The sequence below is a fragment of the Cygnus atratus genome, chromosome 11 (assembly GCF_013377495.2).
Source record: "Cygnus atratus isolate AKBS03 ecotype Queensland, Australia chromosome 11, CAtr_DNAZoo_HiC_assembly, whole genome shotgun sequence".
NCBI classification, from domain to species: domain Eukaryota; kingdom Metazoa; phylum Chordata; class Aves; order Anseriformes; family Anatidae; genus Cygnus; species Cygnus atratus.
The window spans coordinates 21,711,750-21,737,108 of NC_066372.1; the positions used below are offsets into that span (position 1 = coordinate 21,711,750).

The 25,359-nt window shown below is 69.8% G+C and overlaps 3 protein-coding genes across 8 annotated transcripts in view; 2 read left to right on the plus strand and 1 right to left on the minus strand.

Moving 5' to 3' along the window:
* Positions 1-4,877, plus strand: part of ZNF710 (zinc finger protein 710) — a 27,255-nt gene extending 22,378 nt beyond the window's left edge. For all 6 annotated transcript variants that reach the window (XM_035568945.2, XM_050713035.1, XM_050713031.1 and 3 more), the window contains exons 2-5: positions 157-1,611; positions 2,543-2,734; positions 3,261-3,435; positions 3,655-4,877. In XM_035568945.2, the coding sequence (XP_035424838.1) occupies positions 184-1,611; positions 2,543-2,734; positions 3,261-3,435; positions 3,655-3,827 (1,968 nt within the window). In that variant the 5' untranslated portion in view covers positions 157-183 and the 3' untranslated portion in view covers positions 3,828-4,877. The remainder of the gene's footprint in view (positions 1-156; positions 1,612-2,542; positions 2,735-3,260; positions 3,436-3,654) is intronic.
* A 1,189-nt stretch (positions 4,878-6,066) lies between these two features.
* Positions 6,067-9,988, minus strand: IDH2 (isocitrate dehydrogenase (NADP(+)) 2). Its single transcript, XM_035568946.2, has 11 exons — positions 9,793-9,988; positions 9,032-9,123; positions 8,530-8,695; positions 8,167-8,327; positions 7,937-8,080; positions 7,648-7,784; positions 7,341-7,492; positions 7,135-7,247; positions 6,963-7,060; positions 6,732-6,824; positions 6,067-6,429 (listed from the first exon to the last, which is right to left on the minus strand). The coding sequence occupies exons 1-11, from the start codon at positions 9,905-9,907 to the stop codon at positions 6,342-6,344; spliced, it is 1,359 nt and encodes a 452-aa protein (XP_035424839.1). The 5' UTR covers positions 9,908-9,988; the 3' UTR covers positions 6,067-6,341.
* A 6,692-nt stretch (positions 9,989-16,680) lies between these two features.
* SEMA4B (semaphorin 4B) lies at positions 16,681-24,651 on the plus strand. The gene is made up of 14 exons (XM_035568930.2): positions 16,681-16,914; positions 19,567-19,727; positions 20,050-20,112; positions 20,205-20,303; positions 20,402-20,513; positions 20,632-20,748; positions 20,848-21,005; positions 21,500-21,681; positions 21,798-21,948; positions 22,086-22,296; positions 22,385-22,500; positions 22,734-22,897; positions 22,978-23,072; positions 23,215-24,651. Exons 1-14 carry the CDS (start codon positions 16,812-16,814, stop codon positions 23,988-23,990), a joined length of 2,508 nt encoding a protein of 835 aa, XP_035424823.1. The 5' UTR covers positions 16,681-16,811; the 3' UTR covers positions 23,991-24,651.
* The last annotated feature ends 708 nt before the right edge of the window (positions 24,652-25,359 follow it).

A 25,359-nucleotide genomic window follows, 5' to 3' on the forward strand; every position in this document is an offset into this window, starting at 1 on the left:
TGTTCGGTCTGGGGGGGTTGCTGGGAACGGTGATCAGCAAACAGGTCTGTCCGTGCTGAAACGAGCCTTTTCCAGAGCAGCGTGGCTGTCGGGCCGCTCAGGGTGGGAGGGATCCACGAGGAAGGCTAACTAACGTCCGTCCCTCTCCTTCCCCAGCCATGACAGCATAGGCAGTGGTGAGAAATGGATCGCTTCACCGAGTGTGGGACCCAGACGGACGCCGTGGTGGTGCTCTCCCTGGCACAGGCGGCGGTGCTGGGCTTGGTGTCCGAGAATGAGCTGCTTGGGGCCACCGTCAGCCCCGCCGGCTTCTTCCCGGGGCTGGGAGGAGAACTGCCCGAGACGACGGGAGTGGAGCTGGAGGAGCCGGAGGGCGAGTACCGGCTGGAGGGCGACGGGCAGGCACCGGGGGATGGGCAGGAGGAGGAAGCCCTGGAGGCAGAGTCGTCCTTGGAGAAGCATGCCCGGAGGAGGAAGCGGCCTCCTGTGAGGCTGGTGCCCAAGGTCAAGCGCGAGAAGGCCGAGGTGGAGGAAGAGGTGGTGTACGAAGTGTCCGTCCCCGGGGAAGACAAGGGCGAGCTGCAGCACAAGCTCCCGCCCGCCTTCCCGGACCCCAGCCAGGAGAAGACGGTGCAGAGCAGCGCCGTGAAGATGATCGACCTCAGCTCCTTCAGCAGGAAGCCCCGCCGCCTGCGGCACCTGCGCCGGCACACGCGCCAGTCCTCGGAGCGCTACGAGCCGCTCCACGGCAAGCCCGACCCGGCGGGCACGGCAGAGGGCAGCACCGCGGGCACCCCGCAGACCGAGTGCGCCTTCGAGGCGGGCGCCCCATCCCCGGGCGAGGTGGAGGCACCCGCGTCCCCCGAGCAGGTGAAGAACGAGCAGGGCTTCACGTGGCAGGAGCCCGGGGAGCTCGAGGCGGACGCGGCGGGCGCCAACAGCGAGCGCAACAAGAAGGCGCAGCTGGACCGGCTGGACATCAACGTGCAGATCGACGACTCCTACCTGGTGGAGGCGGGGGACCGCCAGAAGCGCTGGCAGTGCCGCATGTGCGAGAAGTCCTACACCTCCAAGTACAACCTGGTGACCCACATCCTGGGCCACAACGGCATCAAGCCCCACTCCTGCCCGCACTGCAACAAGCTCTTCAAGCAGCCCAGCCACCTGCAGACCCACCTGCTGACCCACCAGGGCACGCGGCCGCACAAGTGCGAGGTGTGCAGCAAGGCGTTCACGCAGACCAGCCACCTGAAGCGGCACATGCTGCTGCACACCGACATCAAGCCCTACAGCTGCCGCTTCTGCGGGAGGGGCTTCGCCTACCCCAGCGAGCTGAAGGCGCACGAGGTGAAGCACGAGAGTGGCCGCTGCCACGTCTGCGTGGAGTGCGGGCTGGACTTCTCCACGCTCACCCAGCTGAAGCGGCACCTCGCCACGCACCAGGGCCCCACGCTCTACCAGTGCCTGGAGTGCAGCAAGTCCTTCCACTACCGCAGCCAGCTGCAGAACCACATGCTGAAGCACCAGAACGTCCGGCCCTTTGTCTGCACCGAGTGCGGCATGGAGTTCAGCCAGATCCACCACCTCAAGCAGCACTCGCTCACCCACAAGGTAGGTGCCGGGGCCGGGCGTGTGGCGCATCGAGCACCCCAGGGCTGCTGCTTTTGCTGTGCCCCAGGGGGAGGCGTTGGCCCCGGGGACGGGGCTGGTGGGCCGGTTAGCATTCACTACAGCTCCTTAAATAGGAGAGAAATTGCAGTCATTGTGTAGGCAGGGTGTCCGGGGGGTTCCCATCCCCAGAGAAGGGGGCTTTCAAACCTGCTGCAGGGGGCTGTGCTGGATGCTGGCCAGTGTGCTGACCCCACAGAGGGTCTGACTGAGGGCTCTGCTCTTTGGCAGGGGCTCTTTCAAGGGGGAGCGATTGCCCGGTCAGCCAGAGGGCAGAGCCGGGCCTGGCAGCTGGGTCTCCTTGCGCCCAGCTCCCCGCAGCCCACCTCCCGCATGCTGGGGGCTCGGGCAGGGCTCTCCGAGGTGCTGCACCACAGCGTGGGCTGCAGCAGGGCCGTGCTCTCCCAGTGGCTCCTTTCTGCCCCTTGGCCGAGCTGCTCTCGGTGTCGCCCCAGCGGCACTTAGTGCCGGGTTTTCCAAGTGCCGCGAATGCTTTCCCAGCGTGGCCAAGAGGTGCTGTGTGGGGCGAGGAGGGGTGCGGGCCGCCCGCTGCACGGCAGAGCTGGGCTCCCAGGCAGCGGGAGGGGACAGCCCCAGGCTCCCGGCAGCACCAGCGGTGCTCGCAGAACAGGCAGGGAGAAGGAGGCAGGAAACACTTTGGGAAGGTGCAGGAGGGCTGGCTAGGGAAAATCTCCCATCGCAGCTGGCTCCAGCCAGCAGTCACTGAAGCACAGCTCCCGCCCCTGTGCCTCAGGAGGCTCTGCTCTGGTTCCCCCCGTGCGCCCCGGCCGGCAGTGTGCAGCCGGAGCTGCTGCAGCAGAGCCCTGCCCGCGCCGCCTCGCCCCGCACTCACCCCGTGCTGCAACCCCTCCAGGGCGTGAAGGAGTTCAAGTGCGAGGTGTGCGGGCGGGAGTTCACCCTGCAGGCCAACATGAAGCGCCACATGCTCATACACACCAGCGTCCGTCCGTACCAGTGCCACATCTGCTTCAAGACGTTTGTGCAGAAGCAGACGCTCAAGACCCACATGATTGTGCACTCACCGGTGAAGCCATTCAAATGCAAGGTACCGCGGGGGGGCCGACATCCGCCCGGGGACAGCGCGGGCCCTGGTGCGCTGCTCTCTGCTCCTGGAGAGGTGCCAGCGGGGACTGGGCTGAGCCCTCAGCCTAACGAATGCAGTTTTGTGATGCCTCCCTCTGTTCGCACGGGCAAACAGCTCGTCCTGCGCTGCCTCTGCTCGAGCTGCAGCAGCAGGCAGCAGCTCCGGATGAGGGCGTGGGCACAGCTGCCAGAGGAGGTCAATTCCTGCCTGGCTCTAAGCGGTGCTAGACATGCGGGGTTTCACAGAAATACCAGCAGATCGTCCTCGAGGCCTTCCATGAAAGGCAGGGGGAGGGAGGGGGGGCAGCCCCATTAGTCTTGGACATCCGTGGAGTCAGTCGGGGGGACCTGGGAGCAAGGTCAGGTCTGCGAAGCCCGCGTCCCCGAGGCAGTGCTGCCCGGCAAGGAGAAGTGCCTGCTGCTCAGCCCTTGCTGGGGGCCGGGGGGCAGCAGGAGAGCCCTCGCTAACCCCAGGAACGTTGTTGTAGGTTTGTGGGAAGTCCTTTAACCGCATGTACAACCTGCTGGGCCACATGCATCTGCACGCTGGGAGCAAGCCCTTCAAGTGTCCCTATTGCTCCAGCAAGTTCAACCTGAAAGGCAACCTGAGCCGGCACATGAAGGTCAAGCACGGGGTGATGGACATCAGCCTGGACAGCCAAGGTAGGTGCAGGCGGTGCTGGAGGCTGTGGCCGGTAGCTGGCCCTGCCCACCGCAGCCAGGCACTGTGGTGTCCCTCGGCTTGCTGTGGGAGCTGGGCTGTGCCACAGCACCTCTGGCGAGCACCCGTTGGGTGCTGCGGTGGGGAGGGTGCCTCAGAGCCGTGCGTGGAGCAGCAGCACCACGGGGCAGGGCTGACATCGTGTGGGTGCTGTCCCCTAGACCCCATGATGGACCTGGCCGGGGCTGAGCACGCCGAGCTGGACGGCCAGCAGGAGATGGAAGACTTCGAGGAGGAGAACTCTTACGGCTACGGAGGGGTCGGCAACCCCCCAGATGAGAGTGCACTGACGGAGCAGGCCATGAAGGAGATGGCGTACTACAACATGTTGTAGCCAAGCGGGAGGGCGGCCGGCCCGCAGCAGGCTGGAGGAGGGCGGCTGCCAGCCTGCGTGGACCTTGCGTGGTAAGAGGAGCTGCTGCTGCCCGCGGGCTCGGCGCCCAGGCAGACCCGCTGGAGAGGGGCAGGCTGCAGCCAGGTGGGCGAAGGAGGAGACGGGGATGTCCTGCGAGCTGTGCTGGGTGGAGGCTGGAGGCAGCGCGGGGCAGCGGTTGCAGCCTGCCTCGGGCACTCGGAGTAGGTATGCCAAGCCAGCAAGGCTCCAGCACGCTTTGAGAGCTGCAGAAGCCTGGGCAAGCTCATGCCACCAACGGGGGCTGTTCCTGCTCGGGGCCCCGTCTCCTCCAGCCGCCCTGGAGAAGGAGCACCCGAGCGGCACACAGCTCCCCTGCCCAGCGCCGTGCTGCCCGTCCTGCCCTCCCACCTGCCCTCCCACCTGCCCCGCTGCTGGGTGGGAAGCCAGGACCTCGCCCCAGTCTTCCCCTTGCCTGTAGCCTAGCATCCAGCGTACTCCAAGCTGCGGGCAGGGGAGGGCACATCCCAGAAGACGACGAGCATTATTTGTGATTCTACCTCCTGGGTCCTCCCCGCTTGGCTGGGCTGCAGGCCAGCTGCACCGCCAGCCCAGTGCCCCCACCGCGCGGCCAGCAGCGCAGGAGCCCCTCTGCCTGCACGAGGCCAAGCAGGAAGGAGGCTGTGCTGCAGCTCCCGCTCAGTCCCCGTCTCCTCGGCAGGCGAGAGCAGTTCTGGTTGCTCTGTCATCAGCTGCGAGCTGGTACAGGCAAAGCTGTGGCAAGCCAAGAGAGGCCACAGGGCACATACAAAACAGAATATTTTCTTACAAACTAATTGCAAAGCTCAGTGGAAGCAGCAGCTCTGAGTATAGAGCAGCTTTAGTGAGCGATGTATTTAAAGGAAGGCAAACCCTGTTCAACTTGAGCAAATGATGGTATTTTGAAAGTAATTTATTTTTTTCAGATGTGCCGCGTGGTTGGATTTATCTTTTCACTGAGTTCAGTTTCCTTCAACCAATGTTCTTTGTAAACCTGTGTAACATGTGTGATCTGTGAAGCTGCGAGCAGCGCAGGCGGCGGTGGGGCACAGGGCTGCGGGGAGGGCAGAGCACCCGGGGGGGGGGGGTCTGCTGCCCACGAGAGCTGCCGTGCCGGCCTGCACTAACGCACCGAAGCTGCTGTACACACTGCTGGCGCTCCTCGCCCCTGTGAGCTTCTCCAGACCAGGGCTCAGGAAAGTTTTTGCTCTGGGAACACAGCCCCAGGATGCTGGTTTTGCCTGTCTGGCTCCCAGGTGCTGTGAGGGGGAACCAAGCCCAAGGAGTGACGGAGGCAGAGGTGGCACCGGCTGGGATGGGGACGGGGACCCTGCTGCCCGAGGAGGGAGCAGGCAGGGAACAGCTCGCTCCCCAGTGCGTGGCACGGCTCCAGCCAGCCCAGGGAGGCTGCAGCAGCCCCAGGGCACGCAGCGATCGCAACCTGTCCATGGCCACGCTTACCGGTGCGGGGTCCAGTGGCTTTCCCTGCGGCCGGGGGGGTGTGTGTGGGTGTGTGTGTGGGTGTGTGGGTGTGTGGGTGTGGGTGTGTGTGGGTGTGTGTGTGTGTTCCTCCTGCTGCACTAGCGCAGAAGCGCTGCCATCTGCCTGTCTCCAGCAACCTGGTGCCACCACCCAGCCCTGTGCCTCAGCCCCAGCATCACCCCCCCCCCAGCTGCAGCCCCCACCAGATGTGGCGCAGGGTGGAGGTGGCAGCAGCCTCCCCCCAGCCCAGAGCCCCCCATGGCGCAGCGCCCTCCCCATGCCCACCCCTTGCTCCCGGACAGCGCAGCGCATCCCCCACAAGCTACCTCTGTCCCAGTACCAAAAAGCGCTGGTGCCAGCGGGAGCGGTGCGAGGAGCACCCCCAGGAGCACCCCCAGCCGTGCCGGAGGGGGCGGCGAGGCCGCACGGGGGCTGCACTGCCTGGGCCGTGACAGTGCCGCTCCGCAAAGCCCTGGCGCGCCCGCCCTGTGTCCGCAGAGTGGTTCACCTGCCCCTTGTGCAAAGCCCTACTGTGTTTATTTTTGTTGATCTTTTTGGTTTGAAGAGTTGTTTAGCAATAATTCTAAATAAATGAATATTCTTTAGCTGCTGGCTGCCTCCTGCGCCCGGGCAGGGAGGACGTGGCCAGGCGGCGAGCCCCCGGCGTGCCCCGCCGCAAGCCATGCCACCACCACGCGCGCCCTGGGCCGGTGACATGTTTAATAGCTGTTTGGCACCATGAGGTCAGAGGTTACAGAAATTACAGTACGGTGAAGGGCAGCCCCCCCCCACCCCCTTCCTACAAACCCCTGCTAGAAAGGCTTTAAAAACACTCGTAGGAAAACTGCTTATAAAAATTATTCAAATGTTCCTGAGCCGTGTCAGTGAGCTAGAGGCGGCGCTGGCTCGCTATCCTGTTAAAAATGAGGTAAAGGCTGGGCAGCACACGCGGACCCCCGCCCGGGGGAGCCTCTTCTACTTCTTGCCCAGGGCCTTGTCCAAGTTGTTCTTGATGGCGTCCAGGAAGTCGGTGGTGTTCACAAAGTGCTCGTTCAGCTTCACGCTGGGAGAGAAGGGTGCAGGGAAGGGCTGGGGGGGTCCCGCGGGGCGAGGGCCCTGCCCGTCCCTGCCCACACAGCGAGCAGCGCCAGCTGGCCACGCTTGGGAAGCAGAGCCCCCACAGCGGGACGTGGCTCCCTGCCCAGCCACAGCCACCGCCCGACCAGGGCGAGCCGTAAATAGATGCCCACTGTCCCCAGAGGCCGTCCAGCCCCCAGTGCCCGTCCTGTAGCCGCCCCAGAGGGCGAGCTTGCCTTCGTGGCACACGCTCCCTGTACACCCCTCCGCCCCGTAAGCCACACTTACTTGGCAAGCCCGTGAATGCAGCCGGCCAGATCCTTCGTCATCGTCCCGCTCTCCACGGTCTCAACGCAGACCTTCTCCAGCGTCTGAGCAAACCTGGGGGGCAGCGGGGTCACCGGCAGCCACGGCACAGCATGGGTCCCCGCGTCCCACAGTGTCTGGCACCAGCCGGGCTCAGGTAGGACGGGACCACCCTTTGAGCACCCCCAAACAACCCCACCCCACCCCGCTCACTTCATCAGCTCTGGATTACTGTCCAACTTGCCCCTGTGCTCCAGCCCACGCGTCCAGGCGAAGATGCTGGCGATGGGGTTGGTGCTGGTGGGTCGTCCCTGCACGCAGAGAGCCCCTGTCAGCGGCCGGGCTGGGACAGCTCGCCCCGGGACTGTGGGGGCCGCACACCCACCTTCTGGTGCTCCCGGTAGTGGCGCGTGACGGTGCCGTGGGCCGCCTCTGCCTCGATGGTCTTCCCGTCCGGACACACCAGGACGGAGGTCATCAGTCCCAGGGAGCCGAAGCCTGCGGTGGGACGGGGTCAGGGCGGCCCCGGGCAGGTGGCAGTGCCCCCACAGCCACCCCCTCCCACCGCCCCCCCAGCAGCCCTGGCGCTACCTTGGGCCAGGATATCTGACTGGACGTCCCCGTCGTAGTTCTTGCACGCCCAGACAAAACCGCCGGTGGACTTTAGCACCTGGGCCACCATGTCATCGATAAGCCGGTGCTCGTACCAGATCTTCAGCTTGTCAAACTCCGTCTTGTAGTGCCTGGGAGCCAGAGCAGCTGTCAGCAGTGCTGCAGTGGGCGTGAGTGCCACGGGGCGCGGGGCCCCCACCCCAGGCCCCGGAGCCACCCCCAGGAGGGGCAGGCGGCTGCCCCCCCCCCAGCTCCATGCAGACCAGCAGCCCGGCCAGGTCCGTACTTATCGAAGATCTCCTGGAAGAGGTCTTTGAAGCGCCCGTCGTAGGCTTTGAGGATGGTGTTCTTGGTGCTCATGTAGAGAGGCCACTTCTTCTGGATGGCGTACTGGAAGCAGCTGTGAGCGAAGCCCGAGATGGACTGCAACGAACGAGTGCAGACGCTGCGGTCAGCAGGGACCCAGGCTCCTCGGCTGCCCCGCAGCGCTGCGGGACCCCCGCCCCGCCAGCCTGGCCATGAACCCACAGCAGGGCCATGCCAGCCCACGGGACCCCAATGCCCCCCGCCAGTACCTCGTCTGTGTTATACATGCCCATGCCCACGCCGCCGCCGGGGAAGTTGTACACCTCCCACTCCTTCACCCCACTGCCGTCCTTCGGCGTGAAGACCATCTTGAACGTCCCGGACTTGTTCACCACGAAGTCGGTGGCTTTGTACTGCAGGGGCGGCACGGGGTGTCACTGCAGGGCTGGGGGGGACGGCCGGCACCCCTGGGCGCTGCGCTGGCCACCCCGCGGGCTACCTGGTCGCCGTGGGCATGCCTGCCGATGGTGATGGGCTTGGTCCAGCCGGGCACCAGGCGGGGGATGTTCTTGCAGATGATGGGCTCCCGGAACACCGTCCCGCCCAGGATGTTCCGGATGGTCCCGTTGGGGCTCTTCCACATCTTCTTCAGCTTGAACTCTGGGACGCAAAGAGGTGAGGCGTGGGACACCAGGCACAGCCCGGCACAGCACACAGCCCCCCAGCGCCACAGGTTCTGCCAGACCCCACCGCCAGCCAGATGGAGGCAGGAGCTGGCGACCGGGGGGGCTCAGCTCCCCGCCGTGCTGCTGCCCCCCCCCGCAGCAGGTGCTCAGCCCCATTCCCTCGCCCCCCTGCCCACCTTCCACCCTGGCTTCGTCCGGAGTGATGGTGGCACACTTGACAGCCACGCTGTACTTCTGGGTGGCCAGCGCCGAGTCGATGGTGACCTGGTCGTCCGTCTTGTCCCGGTGCGGCAGGCCCAGGTCAAAATACTTCAGCTGGACGTCCACATTGGGCAGGATCAGCTGGGGGGGCAGCAGTGTGTCAGAGCCGGGGGAGGCACAGGAGTGCCCAGGAGCAGCACCAGGCACTGCGGTATGGCCAGCCCCAGCCCCCTGCCCCGACTGGGCCCCCTCCCCAGGGCCCTCCCCACCCGCCGGACGGCACACGGGTTGCACCAGCTGCTTCCTGCAGACAGACAGACACGCAGACAGACAGACACACAGACAGACGGAGGGCAGAGGGCAGGGACCACCTGTTCCCTGCACAGCACCCGCCAGCTCCGCGCGTGCAGCGCCCGCCCGTTTCCCGTACAGCAGGGAGGGGCCCGGCCCCGTGCCCCCCCGCCGGGACCCCGCTACCTTCTCCTTGATGAAGGCCCAGATGATCCGCGTCATCTCGTCTCCGTCCATCTCCACCACCGGGTTGGCCACCTTGATCCGCTTGTCGGCATCTGGGCAGCGGGGGCACGGCTCAGGGGCGCACGCCCGGCCCCGGGCGCAGGTCGGGGCACAGAGCCCCGCGTGGGGCCGGACACGGCCCAGGTGCAAACCCCTCTTGGGGCTGGACCCGGGTGCGAATTCGGGTGCAAAACCCCGCCTGGGCCCAGGCCCAGCCCCGCTGCAAGCTTCCACGGGGGTGGCCACAGGCCGGAGCACAAACCGCACCAGGGTGGGGGTCAGGGTGCTGGGCTGCAAAACCTGCGTGGGACCGGGGCCAGACAGGATCCGGGTGCAAACCCCACTCAGGGCGGGACCCGGGTGCAACTGGGGGCGCAAAACCCCGCGTGGGACCGGGCCTGGCCCCGTGCAATCCCCCGGGGCCGGCCGCAGTTCCGGGCACAATCCCCCCCAGTTCCCCCCCTAAATCCGGGCCGCAGGGGCGCGGGTCGAACCGTGCTGGGGGTGGGGCCGGCTGCGCACGGCGCCGGGGCCGGGCCGTGCCGGGCCGTGCCGAGCCAGCCCGCCTCGGGCCGTGCCAAACCGCGCCGCGTCCCCGGAGCCGAGCCGCGCCGCGCCGCGCCCCCCCCGTCCCGGCCGCCCTCTCCGCCCCCAAGGACACCGCCGCGCCCCCCCCGCGCGCCCCCCCGCGCGCCCCCCGGGCCAAGGTCACGCGCACTCACAGTGTCGCCGCGGCCCCGAGGGTCCCAGCGCGGCGGCGGCGGCGGCGGGGGGGCAGCGGGGCAGGCCGGCGGCGCGGCTCAGCGCCGGGACGGCTCGGAGGTAGCGGGCGGCCATGGCGGGGCGCGACGGGGCGGACGCGGCGGGGCGGCGGAGCGGGGCCGGCGGAGCGGGGACGCGGCTCGCCCCGCCCCGGGGAGGTGCGAGAGCGCCTGCGCCCGGCCCCCCCCCGGCCGGCCCCGGAGGGGCCCGTGCGGGGTCCGGCGGGGGGTCGGGGCGAGCCACCGCCGCCCCCCAGCCCGCAGCCCCCCCGCACCCACCCGACGGCCCTGTAGGGATGCGCAGAGAGGACCCCCCCGGGGAGGCACCGTGGGGACGGGAGGGGGCGCTGGGGGGGGGGGGGGGCTGTTCCTCCACGCCAGGCGCAACCGGTGCCAAAGCACAAGGTGACCGGCGGGCGGGGATCGGCTTTCACCGGGCAAGGGCTGGCGGGCGGTGCTGGCACGGCCCCCCCCCTCGGCCGGGGCACCCCCCGGCACACAGCTAGCCCCTCGCCTCCGTGCGTGTCTGGCGGCGCTCAGAGGGGCGCGGCGTGGCCCGGCGCGGGGAGGTGCCCGTGCCCACCGCGGGCAGGGGACGTGGCTCCCGCACGGCTGGGCCAGCAGGGGCCACGCTGCCGGCTCGGCCCGGGGCTCGGCGCTCCGGCTTTCCCTACATAGCCAGAAGCGAGCGGTGCTGCGCGTGCCAGCGCGTGACGCAGGGCGGACGGGCCGAGCGGGACACGCAGCCGCTGCCGCCTCCACCAGCCTCGCCTGGTCTGACCCCGGCACCGGGGGGAGACGCGCCTCGGGGCACCCCCAGAGCGTGCACGGGGGCCGGGAGCGGTGCAGGGGCCCAGAGCGCTGCCGTCCCTCTGCGCGGGCCAGGCCAGCGGCTTTTTTTAGCTGCGGGGGCCGGGCAGGTCCCGCTCCGGGAAGGAAAGCAGAACAACAGCCACCAGCCCCGAGCAGAGGGGCTGCGGAGAGGAGGCAGGGCCCGGCGCTGACGTCTGTTGGCTTTAACATTAACCAGAGCCGCAGCCCACGGGGCTGCCAGCTGCGGGGGGCCGCTGCTCCGGGGCAGCGTGTGGGAGCTGGGTCCCACCACCCTCCCGCAGCACCCTCCCACAGCACCCTGCCCCGCGCACAGCCCTGCAGCTGCAGGGACAGTGCCGTGGGGCTGCCCCACAGCAGGGGGCCAGCGGCGTTACCCCAGCACAGGGCCTGGGGCTGCCCCACGGCACCGGCTGCAGCCCTGCCAAGCCTGCGGTCGCAGCCTCCCAGTGACCGGGCTCTCGCAGGGACGAGGTCAGGACAGCGCGGCCCCGGGCGTGCAGGCTCCGGCCGTGCTGACGGAGCAGCCATGTGGCACCGGCCCAGGGAAGGGCTGCCTTTGAACAAAGGAGGCATCCCTGGCCGGAGCCCAGCCCACACGCCCCAGGCTGCTGCCAGAGCAGCTCCCCCCGCAGCTGGGTGGCCCCAGGAGGGTCCGTGCGGGCTGGCCGGGCTCGCTGTGGGGGCCGGGGCCATGCTCCAGCCAGCCCTGCATGGGGAGCAGCACTTGCAGGCGGGCTGACTCCAGCTTTTTGGGGCACCGAGAGCCCAGCCAGAGGAACAGCAAGGATCTGGGGAGGGAAGGGGGGCTCTCTTTGCCCCCATACAGCAACCCCACACCTCACCCCCCCACCCTAGGGCCCATGGGCTGCACAGAGGCAGCAGCTGCAGGGACCCCAGCCCCACTGGCTAGGGGCAGCCAGGGCCACGCAGGGCAGGGCAGCACGGCCACCCCAGGGACGCAGCGTGACATCAGGCAGAGCAGATGGCAGCGCCTGGGGACATGGCGCAGCTGAAAACACAAGTGGAACCTCCACAAAGGAGGACGGGGAGCCTGGAGGCGTAGGGCTGAGGCTGACTGGCCCCATGTCCCTGCCTGGCCCAGCGCTGGGCAGCAGCTTGGCGCTCGCTCACGGCGCCTACTCCCTGCAGGGCTGGTACTGCTGCCACAGTTCTGCTCACAGGCTGGGGGAGGCTCAGCCCACTGGACCCCCGTGCTGGGGCACAGCCGCGTGCCTGGCTCCCCTCACCCCTGTGGCTCAGCCCCCTGCCCCGTTCCTCCCTCTGTGCCCAGTGCCCGGCCACCCCCACCTTGCATTCCCCTGGGCTGGGCAGGGCCCCCCCCCGGCCATCCTGAACACCAGCTCAGGCCCACGAAACCCCATCGGCTCTGCTCACCGATGGCACCCGGCCAGCAGCCTCCAGCCTTGTGCCACCGAGCAGACACCTGCAGCCATGTGCTGCTGCAGAACGCCCGGAGCTGCACATCACCGCCAGGGCCTCACGGCAACGCCTGCAGCCACACGCGCTCGTACCCGGTGTCCCTGCACCCACCGCGCAGCACCAACACCCCTGCTGCTGGGGCAGCACTCCCCTCCCCGTACGGGGGGCCACAGGCTCTCGCCCCGGGCAGGGCCCCCCGCAGCAGCCGTGCTGCAGGACCCCACAGAGCCCCGCTCCCCACCGGCCCCGGGCTCCGCTGGCCGCCGTGCAGCCGGCGCTGCTGGGGCGAGCGGCATCGTGCCAGGGTCCCCCCACCCCGGGACCCCCCGCCGCCCCCGAGCTGAGGCGGGGCCCCCCGCTCCTGCACCCCAGGGCTGGGGCTGCCCCGGCTTCAGCCCCCCGAGCAGGAACAACGCCCGCCCCCTCCCCGGCCCCCCGCCCCCGAGCCCCGGCGGGGCGGGACGGCGGCGGCGCTGCCGGTGGCGGAGCCGCGGGCGGGGGCGGCCGGGCGGGGCGGCCCTTTGTTGCGAGCGGCGGGCGGAGCAGCCGGAGCCGCCCCGGAGCCGCCCCGCGCCCCGCCGCGGGCGGGGAGCCCCGGAGCCGCCCCGCGCTGCAGGCGGGTCCCGCCGCGCCGCGCCCGGAGCCGGTAAGCGGCGGGGAGGAGGGCGGCGGGGCGCGGGGGGATGTGTGTGTGTGTGTGAGCGCGTGTGTGTGTGAGCGCGTGTGTGTGTGAGCGCGTGTGTGTGTGTGTGTGAGCGCGTGTGTGAGCGCGTGTGTGTGTGTGTGTGAGCGCGTGTGTGTGTGAGCGCGTGTGTGTGTGTGAGCGTGCAAGGGGGGTGTGCGCGGGAGGGGTGTGCGGGGGGATGTGTGCGCTGCTGGGCGAGCACTTGTGTGCGGGGGGAGGTGTGTACGTGCACAGGGTGTGCAAGACGATGTGCGGGCACTTGCACGGGGCTCCCCACGCGACGTGTGTGTGCAGGGGCGACCACTGCCCTGGGTTTGCCGGGGCCGCGGGGGTGGCAGAGGGCCTGTGTGTGTGCAGTGTGCGTGCAACGTGCGTGGATATCTGTGCAGCATGCGTGTGGCTGCGTGTGCAGGGTGCAGGAGCACTTGGGGCTACGTGTGTGGATGGCTGCCCGCCCCAGAGCACGGGGCTGTGCTCACGGGGGCGTTCCCAGGTGTGTGTGTTTGCAGGGTGGGGTGTGTGCCTCCCGTAAGCCACTGTGCGTGTGTTTACATGTGTGTTGGACGCGCGGTACGCACGGTGCTTGCCCGAGGAAGTGTTCTGGACGGACGTCTGGGTTTCTTGTAAGGAGGTGTGTGCGCTCACTCGGTGTCAGGTATGGGGCACGCGTGTGTGCTGCGTGTGCCACGTGTGTGGATGTGTGCACAGCGCCGGGATGCCTGCAGGCTGCACACGTGCTGCGTGTCCCAGGCGTGCCGGCTGCACCTGATGGGGTTAGGTACCTCAGCAGCCTCTGGGCTTGGGGGCACAGGTAAAGCGGGGGCCACACAGGTTATGGAGTCAGGGACCCCCTCTTCCCGCAGGCAGCACCACAGTGAAGGGTGCTGCTGTGGGGTGGGGGGAGCAGGGCCAAAGAACACCAGCACTGGCCTAAACTCTGTGGGGCCAGGGCTGGCTGGGAAGGGGTCACATATCCCTGAGCCAGGGCCCCCTGTTTCCTGCACCCTGGGAGCAGAAGTACCTGGGCTCGGAGACCACAGCATCCCAGCCCTCCAAGGGGTGCTCGGTGTCTCAGTTTTGCCCTGTGCCAGTGGTGCCCAACAAGCAGCTGGGGCTCAGGGTAGTGTCCCACGTGTCCTGCAGCCTCGCAGGCCAGCAGCATGCACCAGCAGGCACACAGATTGTGCAGGAGAATGGAGCAAGGGAGGGGGGATGGCTGCATTTTGTAGGGTCCAGAGGGAGGCGGCCACAGGGCCAAAGGGGATGCTGCAGGGCAGCGTGGGGCCAGCACCTGGACAAAGAGAAGGGACATCCAGGTGGTGGGGCCAGAGCCGGCTGGGGAGGTGTGGGGCACAGGGACAGGCAGGTGGGAGCAGGGCTGCAGCCCCTTGGGAGGCCCCCGGCTCGGCAGGGGGCACGGCCGGTGCCTGCAGAACCGGTAAGATGCCCAGGGGCCCTGGGCCTCAGGGTGCCCCTCCTGCACCGCGGCTGGAAGCTGCCGCAGCCCCTGGTCCCGAGCGGGGCCTCTTCCCCGCTGCCTGCCGGCGTGCAGCGAAGCAGAGCAGGCGTGTGTGCTCCACGCCCCCCCCGCCACGCTGACCGCGGCTGTGCCTCCTGAGGCAGCCCCGCTCCAGCGGGACACGCGTCCTTCTCTGAGCTGCTGGCACTGAGCAGCTGGGGCTGGGAGCATCTGTGCGTGAATCAGCAGGGCCCGGCAGCGCGCGCGGCTGCAGGTGTGCGTGCGAGCGCGCTCCCGCTCTGCCTGTGTGCGCGGCTCGGGGGAGGAGGGGGTCTTGCGAGGACGGCCTGGTGCTGTCTGGCAGCCTGCAGGAGGGAGCCAAGCTGGGGGCGTGCGCGCCATCCCCGGGAGATGTGGGTCAGGAGGAAGAGCCTGTGTGTGTAGGCTGTGTGTAAGCGCGGCTGGAGTCTCCAAGCAGGGGATGTGCCTGTGCCGTGCCTGTGCCGGGGCAGGTTGATGAGCAGGGCTTGAGCACACAGGCAGCAGCAGCGGGGTGGTTCTGGTCCCAGCTCCTCGCAGGCAGCAGCATGGCTCTGCGCTGCCTTCCCAGCCACCTGCAGGAGCAGGGCGGAGGGCTTCAGCGTGGGAATTTGGTGCAAAAACCACCAGCGTGCCTGCCAGTTGACCCTAGGCCACAGGTTTTGGTGCTGCCCAGGCCCGACACCCCGAGCAATTTCCCCATCCCTAACCGCTGTTGCAGGTGGAGGGGCGGGAGGGCTGGCACGGCGGCCGTACATGTGCGCGCAGGTACGGGCAGAGCCGCGCAGGGCACGCAGGCACGCACATGCCCACCTGGGCACTGCGCCTGCGCACTGAGCGAGGGGCACGGTGCTGCAGGGTGCCCCTCGCGCTGCCCCGTGCTGGCAGCCTGCGTGGGCAGGCGGAGGAGATAAATGGGAGTTTGTCGTAAACAGGCCGGGCTGCCAGCAGCAGGCTGGGGAGCTGTTCCAGACGCGCTGCCGGCAGGCGCTTAAAGGCGCAGGCTCCGGACTCGCCCCGCTGCCCTGCTCCTGCCCGGCCAGGCAGCCTGGGCCGGGGCACCCTGCCCGGCCTGTCCTGCCCACCCTGCCCTGCCTGTCCTGCCCGCCTGGCCTGAGAGTGGCTGTCCTCCCCCTGGGGGTTCCCACTGCTGCGTGCCGTCACACCAGGGGGTTGGCGCTGCGCTCCCGTGGCCACGCGCAGGCGATGCTCAGGTCCTCAGAGCCCCTGCGGGAACCCCCGGGGTTGCAGCAGGCGGGGGGGGCATCGCTGCAGGGGCAAGCGTCCACTCTCCTACCCCACGCAGGGTGATGCTGCCCAGCCCTGTGACGCAGAGTCACGGCCCTGTCTGTGGCGCTTCCCGGGCAAAGGGTGCTGATAAGGCAGGTGGGGTAGAGCCCCGGCCTGTGCCCAGGAAGGGATGGCGGCCGCAGCGGGAGCAGGGATGGAGCCGAGCCAAGGAGGGTGGCAGGGGCCCCACTGGTAGCCCCAGTCACTGGGCGCCAGGTTCGGCCCCGGAGCGGGCACCGTGCGGTCGTGTCCCGCTGGCAGAGCGTGGAAGCGGGGCACAGCCCTACCAGGAGTGTGGGGGCGCCTCCCGGGCAGGGGGCTCACACAAGGGGCCCTGCCGGTAGGGTGGCGATGGCCCAGGGGCGCAGGGCCGGGGCTGGCCCAGCAGGCAGCCAGGGGCTCTGCCCCATAGGAGCGAAGTGGCTGGGCGGGCCTCGGCCCCGGGAGGGCTGCCGGGGAGAGACCCTTTTCCCTTTCCCCCATGTTGCCATGGCAAAATAAGCAGCTGTCATTAATAACGCATTTCCATGGCAACCGCTGGACGAGCGCGGCGGTTCTCTGGGGGTCTGCGTGTGCTTTCGTGGGGGGGTGGCGAGCCCCCCGCAGCCTGGCACGGCCCCGCACACCGCGGGGCTGGGAGCGGGTCCTGCTGGGCAGCCCGGCCCGGCCCGGCCCCGCGCCCCCGGGGACAGCCCGTCGGGGTGGCGGCGCCCCTGCCCTGTGCCGCTGGGCGCTGCCCGCCGCGGACACCGGCGGCAGCGAGCTTTGCCCCGGGGATGTTGTGGCCCAGGCCGCGTCCCCCCGGCAGGGCAGCGGGCGCTGGGCCGTGCCGGGAGCGCGGGCGGGCGGCTCGGGGCGCAGCCGGAGCAGAGGCGCCGCGGGCACTGCCGGGGAAGCTCGCGGCACGGTGCCCCCTCCCCGGGGGGCTGCGGTGCCCAGCAGCGGGGCCCAGCGGGGCGGGGAGGAGGCCACGGGGCTGGGCTCGGCTCGGCTCGGCTGGGCCGGGCGCTGCGCCCCGTGCCGGTGCCCGAGCGGGCGGGCGGGGAGCCCCGCGGGCCGGGGCGGGCCGGGGCGGGCTGGGGCGGGCCGGGGCCGGGGGGCGGGGGCGGTGCCGAGCCGAGCCGAGCCGCGCCGCTCAGCCCCTCTCTCCCCACAGGTCTGCAGCGCCCGGGGCGGCTTCGCGGGACGCCGCGGAGGCCCGGCCCGGCCCGGCTCGGCTCGGCTCGGCTCGCCATGGCGCCGCGGCCGGCGCTGCCCGTCCTGGCGCACTCGGTGCTGGCGGCGCTGCTGCTCTCGGCGGCGCAGGAGCCGGTGCCGCGGGTCAGCCTGCCCTACGGTGAGTGCCTGCGGGGCTGCGCGGGGGGACGGACGGGGCGGGCCCGGGGGCTGGCCGGGCACCCCTCCGCCGGCACCCGTGGGACCCCGTCCGGGAGCGCGGGGGGGAGCCCCGGCGGCGGGGCTGCCCCGAGCATCTCGCCGTGCCCGACGGCCGCCCCTGGGGGGCGCGGGCTGCCCCCGCCCGCTCGGCCGGGACCGGGACCGGGACCGGGACCGGGGTTGGCCTCCCCCGGCCGTGGGACGGAGCCGGCCCCGCCGCCCCGGCGTGGAAACGCCTTGTGACAGCCCGCGGGGTGCTGAGCCTGCACAGCTCCCTCCCAGCCAGCCCGGCAAGCCGGGGCTCGCTGCGCTCCGGGGGCTGCCGGCAGCGCGGACACGCGGGGAGCGGCGGGGGCTGCGTGGCGGGCATGGGGCAGAGCCCCCGGGCTGCAGGCGCGGCGGTCGGGGAGCACGGAGCTGGGGCAGGGTGCTCGTGTCCCCCGCGCACGGGGTGCGTGAGCGTGGGAGGGGGCGAGCCGGCCACAGGGGCTCTGCCCGTTGGCACTCCACGCGGCTCCGGCCCCATCACGGCAGCCAGGGTGCCTGCGGGACCCCCCTCACAGCTGGGGGTCTGCGCAGCCCCTCGCCGTGCCCAGCCCCAGGTGCTCTGGGACCCCCTGGCCCTGGACTGGGCTGGGGAAGGGGCTGGGGAGGGGCAGCCCAGGGTAAGTGGGGTCCTGGCAGGCAGAGCCCCCCCTCGCCCTGCAGAGCCCCTCCTGGCTGCTGCCTGGGGCTACGTGCCACCGGTTGACGTCGGGGGGGGTCAGCATCAGGACACTCCTGGGGGCAGCTCGGGTTGGCACCGGCAGCCATGGGCCCGGCTCCATTGGCCGGCACTGAGGCTGTGGCGTGGGCAGCCCACAAGTGTTGAGGCTCGCTGGGCTCCCAGAGGTGGCTAAATCCAGCTGCCGTTGGCGAGCGGTGCCTGTCCCTCACTGGCTCCTGGCTGGGGACAGCTGGAGAGGGCGCGGTGGCTTTGGGTCAGGACGGTTCTGGCACGGGAGTGCTCTCTGGCTCCGTGTGCTGTGGTTCATCGGCGTGGACGTGGCCCTGCCACGTGCTCCCGTGACCGCCGGCCACAGTTGTGGTGGCACCAGCAGATCTGGGACCTGCTGAGTGGGTTGGGATGGATGGGAGCCCCCGGAGCCAGCGGGACAGCCCAGCTCGGCACTGTGCCTTGCCACACCATGCCGTGCCACACCGTGCCTGCACAGACCGGTTCTGGCCCAGCTCTGCCCTCCTGCAGAGGCTGTTTTGGCAGCGGCTGCAGCCTGGGCTCATGGCCGTGGGGAGAACCTGGGGGTCCTGACCTAGATCCTCCCGGTGCCACTGCAGGAGCGGGCAGGGGGTGCCGGCAGCAGCGTGCATCCAAAAGTGGCTCCTGTGTGGGGCTTGCGGTTGGCAGGGGGGAGGAGCAGGCAAGCTGCTCCCCTTGAGCGGCTGGATGTGCCTCCAGCAGGTTTGTCTGGAAGAAGCAGGTCTTGTCCTAACAGGTCCCCCTGGCAGCCAGCACAGGCTCCAGAGCTGCCAGGCTGGGAGAGCTCTGCGGGGTGCAGGGGCTGCTGCTGCCCCTCTGCTGGCCGCACTGCGCCTGCCACGGGTGGCGTAGCCCTGACACCTGGGCACGGGACCCCTTGGCAGGATGCGGCTCCCTGGGGCATCCTTCCCTCTGTGCTGCCACAAGGGAGGTGGCGTCAGAGGGCAGGCAGTGGGCCAGGTGCCCTGGACTGTGCCCAGGCTGCCGGGATCGGGGAAGGGCTGTGCCGTGCCTTCTGGGGAGGGAGCCCAGGGTGCTTGTCAGGCACAGCAGGTGGGGATCGGGGTTGGGAGTGCTGTGTCCCTGTGGGGCTGTGTTGTGCCCCCCACGCTCGCCCTGGCTGCTGTGGTGCCAGCAGGAGAGCAGGGAGAGGAGCAGGGTCCTGCCCCGGCAGCGCTGCCAGCACCCGAGCGCACCGGACAGAGTCCGTGCAGCAGCTGGCACTGAGCAGGGGCCGGGCAGGTCGGGGCATCCCCGGGGAGCTGTGGGTCAGGGGTGAGGGAGTTGGCAGCGTGAGTCAGCCCGACGTGTCCCACTGACACAGCGAGGCCGTCTGAATCAGAGGGCTGCTGGCGGGAGAGGAAGGGCTTCCGGGGCAAGGCCACCCACGCGGGACAGGCGCTCGCCTGACTCAGCCGCTGCCCAGGGCTGGTGCGGGCAGCTGCTGGGGCAGTGCCGGGGGGCTCTGCGGGCGGGGGTCCCCCCAGGGCTGGCTGCAGGGCTGAGCCCCGAGGGGCCGCGCTGCCCTGTGCTGGGCAGAGTGTCTGCAGTGCTGTGCGCCCCGGGGCCATCCCCGGGGGCCAGGATGCTGCAGCCCGTGCTCGCAGCAGTGCAGACGTCGCCCTCGGGCGTTATTGCAGCTGTTTGTGGTTCGCTGCGGTGCCGGGGGTGCAGCCGGCTGTGGCGCAGCCAGCCCGGCCCAAGCCGCCAGCTCCCTCAGCGAAGGGCGAGGGGAGCTGCCCCATCTCAAAGTCTGCTGCCTTCTGCCTCGTGTCACGGCCGCTGCGGAGGTCGGTGCGGTGCGCGGAGCCCAGAGCAGTGTGCGCGGTGCTGATCCCTCGCTCTCCCCCGCAGACTCTGCCGAGCGGGTCGTGCACCGCTTCAAGGTGCCCGGCGTGTCCAACTACACGGCGCTGCTGCTGAGCCCGGACGGCGGCACCCTCTACCTGGGGGCGCGCGAGGTGCTCTTCGCCGTCAACACCAGCCACTTCCAGCCCGGCACGCCGGCCCGCAGGGTGAGCCCGTGCGGAGGGGCCGAGCCCCGCAGGACCATGGAGCCCCGGGGAGGGCTGGGGGCACCGAGCCCAAGTTTGGCGCGGGTTCCGTTCCGTGCAAGACCTGGCGCTTTTTGCAGCCAGTTGGGACAGCGAGGAGGCTGCTGCCCCAGCTGTGCTGGCAGCGGGTGCTCAGCCCCAGGCGGCAGCTGCCTCGCCAGCCCCGTGTGGGATGGAGCCAAGGGAGGACACCGGTGCTGGGGCCAAGCTCTGCCAGCCCCAGGAGGGGTGTCAGGGAGCCAGCCGGTGACGGGGGCTCCCAGTGACTGTCCCCTCTCTGCAGCTGCCGTGGGGTGCGGATGAGGAGAAGAAGAGGCAGTGTGTGTTCAAGGGCAAGGACCCCCAGGTGAGCCCAGCAGGATGTGCTGCCTGGGGCCGGCAGTGCCCCGTGTGCTGCACCTGCAGGCGCGGTGGCTGAGCCCTGTCCTCCCCCTGCAGAGGGACTGTCACAACTACATCAAGATGCTGCTGCAGCTGAACAGCACCCACCTCTACACCTGCGGGACCTGCGCCTTCAGCCCCGCCTGCGCCTACATTGTGAGCATGGGGAGGGTGCCGGGGGGCCCTGTGGGGCCGCGAGTCCCCAGGGTGGGAGGCGGGCGCCGTGCCGTGCTCACAGCCCCGTCCCCTCGCAGAACGTGCAGCACTTCAGCCTGGAGCGAGATGCGTCAGGAAGGGTGCTGCTGGAAGATGGGAAGGGACGCTGCCCCTTCGACCCTGAGTACCGGTCCACCGCCGTCATGGTCGGTAAGGCACGCGCACCCTCGTCCTCTGCGGCGGGCCGAACCAGGGCCAGGCACGGGCAGCCCCGGTGGGAGCGGGTCCGTGTCCGTGCTGGGTCCCAGCAGGAGCTTCTCTCTGTCAGACGGCGAGCTCTATGCCGGGACTGTCAGCAACTTCCAGGGCAACGAGCCCACCATCTACCGCAGCCAGGAGAGCCGCATCGCCCTCAAGACGGAGAACTCCCTCAACTGGCTGCAGGGTGAGGGGGGGCTGGGACGGCAGGTCGGGTCGTCGGCCCTGGGCCAGGGGAGGTGCAGGGACGGGGACGGGGTGGTGCTGAAGGCGCCTGTGCCCCCAGACCCAGTCTTCGTGGGCTCAGCCTACCTGCGGGAGAGCCTGCCTGCCGGCAACCCCGAGGGTGACGACGACAAGGTCTACTTCTTCTTCAGCGAGACTGGCAAGGAGTTTGACTACTTCGAGAACACCATTGTCTCACGCATCGCACGCGTGTGCAAGGTGAGCGCGGGGCAGCGGGGGCACACGTGGGGAGGATGTGCCCGGGATGTCGCTGATGCGGGGCAGGGGGTAGGGGGTAGGGATGTGGGACCACCCTGCACATGTCTGTCCCTGGGAAGGGACCAGCCCCTGCGGGGGAGCCCTCTGGGGCAGTTACAGCTCCACGGTGCCCAGCCCAGCTCAAGCTTGTTGCCCCTGCTTGCCCCACTGGTAGCAGCAGCCCTTCCCTGCCTCCTGTGCCACCCGATGTAGGGGACACAAACCCGTCCTCCTCCGGGATTACATTTCCCTTCTGTGCACGCTGCTTTGCTTGTGCCTCCCCAGCCCTGGGGCTGCTCTGGCCAGGGCCTCAGCGCTGCCGCGTGGACAGACGGAGCCCCTGTCCCCTCAGCCAGCCCGGGGGGCTCTGCAGCGTGGGGGCATCCCCATGGGGCTCCCCCGTGGGGCAGCGGAGCCATCGTGCCCCGTGCCCTGACCCCCTGGTGCCTGCACAGGGGGACCAGGGCGGGGAGCGGGTGCTGCAAAGGCGGTGGACGACCTTCCTGAAGGCACAGCTGCTCTGCTCGCACCCCGAGGACGGCTTCCCCTTCAACGTGCTGCAGGACGTCTTCGTGCTCACGCCGGGGGAGCTGCGCTGGAAGGAGACGGTCTTCTACGGGGTCTTCACCTCGCAGTGGTGAGCGGCGCAGGGGGCAGCGGGGTCGGCTCCAGCCACCCCTGGATTCCCAGAGGGGTGTGAGGCTCAGCAGAGCCGCGGTGCCTGATCCTGCCCTGGGCTTCACCTCTCCCCAGGAACAAGGGTGGCCTGGGCAGCTCGGCGGTGTGCGCCTTCCCCATCCGCAGCGTGCAGAGGGCCTTCAGCGGGCTCTACAAGGAGGTGAACCGCGAGACACAGCAGTGGTATACGGACACCAGCCCTGTGCCGGAGCCCCGTCCAGGCACGGTACGTGCCCTTGGGCACAATTGCAGGACGGGGGCAGCCCCTGCGCCCGCCGCCACCTCCATCCCTCTGGGTCCTGGCAGTGGTGGCAGGGCCACCCGCTGCCCCACACCCAGGCTGACCCCCTCCTCTCTCCCCAGTGCATCACCAGCCACACGCGGCACCTGAAGATCAACTCGTCCCTCCAGATGCCGGACCGGGTGCTGAACTTCATCAAGGACCATTTCCTGATGGACAGCCCCGTCCGGAGCCAGCCACTGCTGCTGCAGAGCCGCCTGCGCTACCAGCAGATCGGCGTCCACCGCGCGCAGGGCCTCCACGGCACCTACGACGTCCTCTTCCTGGGCACGGGTGGGTACAGCCCGGGGGCTGGACGGGGCGGGATGGGACAGGCACCTCGTGCCCTCAGCCCCACTCAGCACAGTCCTTGTGTTTGCAGATGACGGCCGCTTGCACAAGGCTGTGCATGTGAACCACAGGGTGCACATCATCGAGGAGATCCACCTCTTCCCCGCCGGGCAGCCCGTTCTGAAGCTGCTGCTGGACCACGACCAGGCAGGGGCCGGGCACGGGCACTGTGGGGTTGGAGCAAGGGGAGGTGTTGCGAGGGGCAGGGATCTGCTCGTGGTTTGGGGATCACTTTCTCCCTCCTTGCCAGGCCCCCACTGTGCTGGGAGCTGTGACTCCGAGCCCAAGGCTGGGGAGCCCCGGGGGGCTGGGATCCGGCCCTGCTGCAGGTGTTGGGGCCGGGGCCGTGACACTGACCCCCTCCTGCCTCCCCACTGCAGGGCCTGGTCTACGCAGCCTCCTACGCGGCGGTGGCTCAGGTGCCCTTTGCCAACTGCAGCCTGTACCGCAGCTGTGGCGAGTGCGTGCTGGCGCGGGACCCCTTCTGCGCCTGGAGCCGGGGCGCCTGCCGCAGCACCACCCTGCACCCTTCGGTGCACCCCCAGTAAGTGCCGCACCCCGGGAAGTGCTGCACCCGGCCCCCTGCAGCCCCCAGCACCCTGACCCCCCCTTCCTCTGCCCCAGGCTCTGGGCCCAGGACATCGAAGGCGCTGACACGGAGCGGCTCTGCCAGTCGGCCAACGTGTCCCAGCCCCGTCCCCGCATCCTTCTGACCCCAGGTGAGATGCTGCCAGGGCGCTGCCCTGCGGCAGGGGCTGCTGCCGGCCCCAGGCCCCCGCTTGGCCCCCCCAGCTCCCCCAGCACCCACAGCAGCAGGGTCCCGCAGCCTTGCTGACGTCCCCGTGGGTTGTCTCCCCGCAGCCTCGGGCACCCCGTGCCAGCAGATCCAGCTGCCGCCTAACGCGGTGCGCCCGCTGCCGTGCCGCCTGCTCTCCAACCTGGCCTCGCGGCGCTGGCTGCACAACGGAGCCCCCGTCAACGCCTCCTACCTGGTGCTGCCCGAGGGGGACCTCATCCTGGTGGGCAGCCCCGAGCGGGCGGGCACCTACGAGTGCTGGTCGCTGGAGGAAGGCTTCCGCAAGCTGATGGCCAGCTACTGCGTGGGCGTGCAGGAGCTGGCCCACGGGCCGCTGGAGGCCGGCAGCAAGGTGTCCGCCGGCCGGGATGCCCTGGAGGCCGTCAGCACCTCGCGGAGCACCTCGGCAGTGGGCAGTGCCGCGGCCCGGCTGGACGGCAAGACCTACTGGACTGAGTTCCTGGTGATGTGCGTGCTCTTCGCCACGGCCGTGCTCGTGCTGGCCCTCTTCCTCCTGCACCGGCACCGCGACGGCATGAAAGCCTTGCTGGAGCCCGCAGACCCCGGCCGGCACCAGAAGCCGCCCCGCAAGCCCGTGGAGAGCCTGCCCCTGAACGGCAGCAGCCTGCCCAGCGCGGTGCCCGAGCACAAGGGCTACCAGGCCCTGCAGGACAACTACATCGTCAGCACCCCCGTGCACGAGCCCCCGGGCACCACACGCGCCTTCTCCGAGTCGGAGAAGAGGCCCCTCCACGTCCGGGACAGCTTCGTGGAGGTGTCTCCAGCCTGCCAAAGACCCCGGGTGCGCCTGGGCTCTGAGATCCAGGACTCGGTGGTGTGACGGGGGATGAGCCCAGCCCCCTTGCGTATGACTGCCTCTGCTCTGCTGAGCCTCGCCGGCCCGTGGCGCCGCGGCTGGGATCGGTGTTCGTCTGTGTGTGCATGCCCGGAGCCCGTGCCCGCCACACCACGTGCTCAGCTGCCGGAGCTCCTGGGGGGGCTGCCCAGGCACCACCTCAGCTCCAACCCCACGCCTTGGGATGAGGCTGGCGGCTCCTGGTGTGGAGGGGCATCGCGTGCCTTCCAGGGACAGGCGGGATTCCTCCCGCAGCCCTGCGTCCCTGCCGCGGGATGGACACGGTGCCCGGCACGGGCTGCCGGCGCAGCCCCGGACCCGTCTATGCAGAGGGCAAGGGGGGTCGGCCGCAGCCCCCCTAAGCCCTGACTCACTGTGACGTCCCACTGCGGGACTCAGAGCCACGCATGCGGCCGGGTGGTGCCAGAGCACAGCGGCCCCGCGGCATGTGCTGTGTGTCCGTGCTTGGTTCGGTTTTAATATGTTGAAAATGTGAATCGTGTCCTGGGGAGAGGGGGGAGAGCAGGCAGCAGAGCTCACCCCGTGAAGGGCTGGCAGGGCTCATGCCCCTCGCCCATGCGCTCCCCAACGTGCGTGTGCAGAAACGTCTGTGGTTTTTACATAAAGTTCTGGTGTCTCCTTTGTACGCGTGTGTCCTGCTGCGGCTGGTGGGGTGCGGGGCCAGGGTCCGTGCCCAGAGCCAGGACTGTCCCCGTGGCCCTGCAGCGAGGGGCCACAGCCAGCTCTTGCCATGTCTGGGGGAGAAAACAACAGGGGGCTGCTCGGCCCCCTGTGGGGGGCTGCACGGGGTGGCTGCGAAGCAGTAGGACACGGCCATCCCAGCACCACGAGAAGCTGAGGAAGGCATTGGGGAAGGGAAGGAAAGAGAGGGGGCGCAGAGCCTCTGGCAGGAAAGGGGCTGTGGCAATCCCAGGACCCCACTGTTCCCGTCCCTGCCCTGCCTGGCTGCAGGCAGACCCCCACCGCTTTCCCAGCGGGACCCGGCTGTGGCACAGGGAAGCAGCGCTGGAGCAAGGACCTGGCAGCACGGCACAGCGCCGCTCATCAGCCCTCGCGCCTGGGAAGCAGCGAGCTCTGCACCAAGCTGGCGTGCTGGGGCAGGATCCCCCCCCCCCGGGACCAGCACTGCCTCGCTCCCGGCTGGAGCAGCGCACCCAGCTTCCTGCCCAGCCTGTTCTGGGACATCAGAAAAGCCACCGGAGGCGTCGGCTGGTGCCGTGCCAGCAGACACAGCCGCTGGGGCCGCGGGCCGCGGCTGGCAGATACCATCAGCGCTGCGGGGCACTGAGCTGGAAGGGCCGGCACCGCCGGGAGCCGGGACGTGAGAAACGTC